General features: G+C 38.0%; 1 protein-coding gene across 1 annotated transcript; it reads right to left on the minus strand.

Moving 5' to 3' along the window:
- Positions 1-736: 736 nt before the first annotated feature.
- LOC147667211 (uncharacterized) lies at positions 737-5,504 on the minus strand. The gene has a single exon (XM_086948846.1). The coding sequence runs from the start codon at positions 4,539-4,541 to the stop codon at positions 2,955-2,957; it is 1,587 nt and encodes a 528-aa protein (XP_086804972.1). The 5' UTR covers positions 4,542-5,504; the 3' UTR covers positions 737-2,954.
- Positions 5,505-6,560: the final 1,056 nt, after the last annotated feature.

Consider the following 6,560-nt stretch of genomic DNA (forward strand, 5'->3'; position numbering starts at 1 on the left):
ACATGACACATCATTCAATGCAAAGCTGCTGAATACAGTCTGCTACTTATTATCTTTGCTGATGGATGACTGAGTTAAGATATCCCTACTCAAAATACATTTCCCCATCCAACATACACACCATATTACTTTCTGTGCATCAATATACATACTGTTTTAATTATTTACATGAAAAGGACTTAACATTTAGCATTAGTTTCAAAAGCCATTTTTCAGAAACAAAATCACCATGAAATATTTGCTGTAAAGCATAGCCTACTTAATCAAATAAATACAATGAAACAAAAGGTATTTGTACATTATTTTGGGCTTCCACAGAGTCACCTTCCACACAAAGTCCAACTCTCCAGTATAGCAGAGTTAGCAAGATCTCAATACTGGACCTTCATTTGGCACATACAATCAATGTATAAAGTCAGCATGGAAGTACATGGGGTGCATGATGCACACTTCCATATTTAGTTTAGCATTTTTCAAAGAAAAAAGAGTGCTTAGCAAGTGGTATAACTTATCTACATCTTTCCATAACATATTCTGCTTTTCTTAGAAGAAGTTTCATTTACTTCCTCATTCCCATGTGGGTTTGTTACAGTTCAATCTATTGAACCTAGGAAGTGCACACTGCTTCTCCTGGAGTTTATTAGAAACAAAAGAAATGCATTTATGTGCCCGAGAGCATTCTGGTGCCCGAGTGTGCTCTACAGTCAGAGTGCCATGAAAGTTAAAAATTTCTGTTTAATAAGACAAAATGTATTAACATAAAATCATTTTAACAGTATTGCAGAATAAAGCACATAGACGACAATATCTATACCAAAGTGTCATCTGTGCACAAGAGAAACATTTTCTAATCTATATTGTTGTTTACAGATGTGACAAGATTACTAACAGCTAAAAAAAAAATGTTTTTAAATGCATTCAGAACCCTTATTTTTTATTAAATATACTTAGTGGGACACCATGAGGATGGTCAGATGAGTCAATGGCAAGTGGATGCTGCTCGAAAGGTCATTCATTTATTGGTGCATTGTAGGTATTATAATAATGTTTCATTTTCCATAGAAACTGACAGACTGTAGAAAATGATTGTTAAAAGAAAGTCTAAGACTTGACAAGTTCTTGCCAAATGGTGACATCTGATCACCCTACACATCCTTATTCCTAAAAAAAAGAAAAATATACATAAAAGAGATAGGTGTATCCTATCCTCAACACATTGTACTCTTCTATTTACAATCATACACCATTCCCAGATCCAAGCAATGAAATGACATCACACTATAATAGAAGACAAACACGTAGCAGGTTATCGTGTAATATGATCTTATACTGACCCCATGGGGTTCTGGAGGCATTTCATGGGTATCTATGAACTATGGGTTTCATCAGCAAGTGGACAGCCTCAAACCAGCAAGTGGACAGCCTCAAACCAGCCTGCAGAGCTTTACTATTGCATTTTGTTGATGTAATATTCCAATGATAAAAACTCATACCTGGCCGTTCTCATTTTAATTATAGAATCAGGAGAACAGCCTTAACAATCTCACTCTTATGCAGACTTCACTTACAGTTTTTAGTAAACATTCCCATTTGAAAAACAATACATTTTTAACCCAACTGCCACAAAATAATCATGTAAAATAAAAAATACAAACTGGCTCACTTTTATGACATGACCCTACATTGCCATCCAAAGGATCTGGTGATATTTACAAACCACACCACCTTTAGCCTTGTGGTTTATGAAAGGATCAGAACACCATGATGGAAATGTAGGACCATACAACAGGGTTACCTATTATTATCCTACAAAAATAACAAAGGTTATACACTGAAATATACTTGGAACATAATGTTTACATAATTCAATAAGGCCTCCACTATCCCCATGTACATGAATGGAATAGAAAAAATTTGCCCCATGGTCAACAATGTCAAAGGTTACCAATACAATGAGTTACAAGATCAAAGAGCTATCTCTCCTTACAGCATGTAAGACACCTTCTACAGCGGAGGGTAGTTTCAACATATTGAGTTTTTCCAAAGCTAGAAAGCACAATATTGAACCTCACCTGACATCGGAAAGGTCTAGACATAGTTTCTTCAAAAACCTTATAACTTTGAATGCTGAAAAGTAAATGAAACCCTCCCACATTTACTGTAGCCAAAATTATGTTCTTAGATGCGTTGCTGACAGCAACTTATAATTTAATGAAAGACTGAAACACACCCTATCCGATGCTTCTGTATGAGATTTCTGTGTGTAAACTTGCAGATGCATATATAGATGGAAAAACCATGGAAGCTTTTCCCACACCCATTACAACAGAATGTTATTTACACTTTGTGTGTTCACCAATTGACCACTAGGCATAATAAATCATGCAAGTTCTTCCCTCACTAACTACATCTGTGGGTTTGCAGGAGGTGTCTTATATTTTATGAATAACTGAAATATCCTACATATTTTATGTTGTTTTTCATGTGTGTGATTGCTGGTGGCGTTTTAGGTATGTTGAGCTAGCAAAGCCCATTCCACCTCCAAAGCATTTGTATGGGTATTCTTCTGGATGTCTTCACAGATAGATGGTTAGGACTTATGCTTGAGTAAAGCTCTTTCCACATCCACTGCGTGTGCGTTTTTTCAATTTCTATGTTAGCTGCTGACTCTTAAGATGTATGGATCTACTTTCGACATTCACTGTATTTCTTTGCTTTTTCTTCTGTAGGCCATCACAGCTGGATGGTTAGGTCTGAGGCGTGTGTAAATATCTTTCCACATCCTTTGCATTTGTATATTTATTTCCTCTACATGTTAGATGGTGGCTCTTTGGATACATGGATTTACAAAATTCTTTCCACATTCGCAATCACTGCAAGTGCATGGTTTCTCTGCTACATACCTTTGCAGATGTATGGTCAGGATTGATGCTCAAGTGAAGAAATTTCCAGATTTACTCCATGTGTGTGGTTTTTCCTGTGTGCATGCGCTGATGGACCTTCATAGTTGGTAAACGTGTAAAGCTCATTCCACATTCCCTGCATGTGTATGGTTTTTCCTTTGTGTGTGTTAACTGGTGGCTCTTTAGATGTGAGGATCTACTAAAGTTCTTTCCACATTCACTGCAAGTGTAAGGCTTTTCTCCTGTGTGTATTCGCTGGTGGAACTTTAAAACTTTTGCTGCAGTAAAGCACTTTCCACATTCGCTGCAAGTGTAAGGTTTTTCTCCTGTATGCCGTCGCAGATGAATATTTAGTTCTGATGTTGTATTAAAGCTCTTTCCACATTCACTGCAAGTGTAAGGCTTTTCTCCTGTGTGTATTCGCTGGTGGATCTTTAAAGTTTTTGCTGCAGAAAAGCACTTTCCACATTCGCTGCAAGTGAAAGGTTTTTCTCCTGTATGCCGTCGCAGATGAATATTTAGGTCTGATTTTGTATTAAAGCTCTTTCTACATTCACTGCATGTGTATGGTTTTTCCCCTGTATGCCATCGTAGATGGACTGCTAGGTTTGTTGCCCCAGTGAAGCCCTTTCCACATTCACTGCATGTGTATGGTTTTTCTCCAGTGTGTGTTAGTTGGTGGGTCTTTAGAAGTGTAGATCTACTAAAGCTCTTTCCACAGTCACTGCAAATGTGAGGTTTTTCCCCTGTGTGCATTCGCCGGTGCCGCCTTACATGTGATGCTTTAGTAAAACTCTTTCCACATTCACTGCATCTGTATGGTTTTTCCCCGGTGTGTGTTAGCTGGTGGCTCTTTAGATTTGGCGATGTACGAAAGCTCTTTCCACATTCACTGCAAGTGTATGGTTTTTCTCCTGTATGCAATCGCACATGGTCTGCTAAGAGTGATGGTATAGTAAACCTCTTTCCACATTCACTGCATGGGTATGGTTTTTCTCCTGTGTGTGTTGTCTGGTGGTTTTTTAGAATCGTAAAGCTGCTAAAGCGCCTTCCGCATTCACTACAAGTGTATGGTTTTTCTCCTGTATGCCTTTGCAGATGGATTGTTAGGTGTGATGCTTCAGTAAAGCTCTTTCCACATTCACTGCATGTGTGTGGTTTTTCCCTTGTATGTGTGAGGTGGTGTCTCTTTAGATGTGAGGAATTACTAAAGCTCTTTCTACATTCTTGGCAAGTGTATGGCTTTTCTCCTGTGTGCTGTCGCAGATGGATGGTTAGCTCTGATGCTTGAGCAAACCCTTTATCACATTCACTGCATGTGTATGGTTTTTCCCCTGTGTGTGTGAGGTGGTGTGTCTTTAGATTTGAGGAATACCTAAAGCTCTTTCCACATTCTTGGCAAGTGTATGGCCTTTCTCCTGTGTGCCGTCGCAGATGGATGGTTAGCACTGATGCATAAGCAAACCCCTCATCACATTCACTGCATGTGTATGGTTTTTCCCCTGTGTGTGCTGGTTGATGGATCTTTAGGTCTGCTGTGTGACTAAAGCTCTTTCCATTTTCATAACTTGTGTCTGTGCTTTCTGCTTTATGTGTGCGATATTTGCTCCACAGAGTTGATGACTCATTAAAGGTCATCTTACATTCATAACACTAAAATAGGTTTTCTGTTGAGTTGTTACTGGTGTCCGTGTAGGAATGATGAATGACAAAAATTCTCATAAACATAGAACCTTTATGTTGTTTTTTCTCTTTCTTAATGAACTCTTAGTTGTGAATTGCTGATGAACACTATTGCTACATTAACTGTGCCCTCATGGGTTTTCCTCTGTGCGTGGTGTAGCACTGAAGAGAATCTGGAGCTTGTCCTCCATTGTGTGTGTTTTATTTTGGGGTTTAGAGTCCAAGTATTGGCTATATTTTGGCATAAATCATATTAATGTGTTTGCTGACCGACCATTGTGGTTCCTTAACCACTTACTATATTTTAATAGTCACTAGATATGTGTAGTATTTGCAGTCTGTCTGTTCTTAATAATAATGTTGAGTAGTTACTGGAATTCTTGCCTGACTGATAATATATGCATGGTCTTCCTATAAGGAGCTGTGTCTTCAACCTGCGTTAATAACTTTTGAGTAGAACTGCAATCTGACAGCTTATCTAAATAGTCTATTTCCTGCACAGTATGTATAAAATACACACACGCAGAAAAAAACTCATTACCAAGTCTTTATGTTCTAGAATAATGTACAGATTGTAGGGGCCAGCCAAACAGTGTTTATGATGGTCTAACATCCCAGCCTTTATATTATCATGTTAGAGAGGCTAGCATTGTTGTAACTACCTGATAATTATCTAAGATAAAGGGTGGTATCTATCAGATTTTAATAATGATTGTGTTCTGCCAGTTTAATTTTTGTGATTTTAATTTAATTCAATTTTTAGAGTCCGGCAGCACGGATGTCCTCAGCCTCTTGAAGCAGCCGGATTGCACTTGATATTCTTCCAAGATTTGTCTGTTCGTGTACGAGAGTCTCTGTCTCCTACTAAGTTGTTCTATTTCGAATTACTGTTTGGCATCATTTCTGGTTCTTCTTGAGTTTCAGATAGCTTTCCAATACTGTCATATTTGCTTCATTACTCTTCGTCTTATTATGTGTTCAGGAATCTCCTATTGGAGGGATACAAGAACACTTGTAATATCGAAATCTATAAGCCTCAAAGTGTACACTATGTCTCAGAGGAAATGTCAAAAAATTAACATGAATAAATTCCAGCCACTGGTTATTACTCTAGATAGAAATCTAGTCTATCTTTTTAGCTCACTGTGCCTCTATAGACAATAATCATTCTTGTGGAAATCAGCTTTGATCGTGCTCCAAAATGAACAGCCCAGTATGTAACAGAGTTCACATGGATCTGAATAGTGACATAAGCAACCATGTAAAATGGAAATGACCGTGTTGGCCTGGGTCAGTGAGTTGTGGCTTAAGTCCTATGGTACAGCAAGACTGTCAATTAATACATTTCAACTCATCATGTTCATAGCTTAAAAAATAGCGTTACAATGAAAATCAATGACCTGCTCAGCAAGTGGCTTAAAAGATGCTGCTCACTGGAGAGTTGCTGGAGACACTCACATGAAGCGCACAGGAAATGCCCCTAAACGTAATCAGCACCTGGGAAGATTAAACAAAATGCTGTGTAAGGTGATGTATGAATAGGAAATGTTGCCTTCCTGAAAGACAACAGAGCTCGATTATGTACTTGTCAGTCTTTCTATTGAGTGCACATGTATACAATTAGTGTAACTGGTTTAGAACTATTACACTTTGTTAGTATGTATTAGGCTATAACTGATGACTCGTCGGGTTTGTAGATCACTCACTTCCTACTGTGTTTGCTGCTTGTAATTAAAGATCATTAAAACATCATTTAAAAAGAAATCTGTCAGTGCACCAGAAATTGAGAGGTTAGAGATCATCAAAGAAAACTCCGAATACCTACAGAATGTTTCGTACCAAGCACCTTCTAACTGGTGCATTCAGTGCAACTAAAATGATCACCTAGAAAATCTATTGCTATCTACGGACTTCTCCCAACTCAACCCACAAGTCTGAGTAATGCTACTCATAAAACAGCAATACCAAAGGGGA

This window comes from Lissotriton vulgaris, unplaced genomic scaffold (assembly GCF_964263255.1).
Source record: "Lissotriton vulgaris unplaced genomic scaffold, aLisVul1.2 SCAFFOLD_1477, whole genome shotgun sequence".
In the NCBI taxonomy this organism is placed as follows: domain Eukaryota; kingdom Metazoa; phylum Chordata; class Amphibia; order Caudata; family Salamandridae; genus Lissotriton; species Lissotriton vulgaris.

Bases quoted from the DNA above. Each gene is read 5' to 3' on its own strand.
- LOC147667211 (XM_086948846.1), bottom strand. From the start codon at position 4,541: ATGACCTTTAATGAGTCATCAACTCTGTGGAGCAAATATCGCACACAT.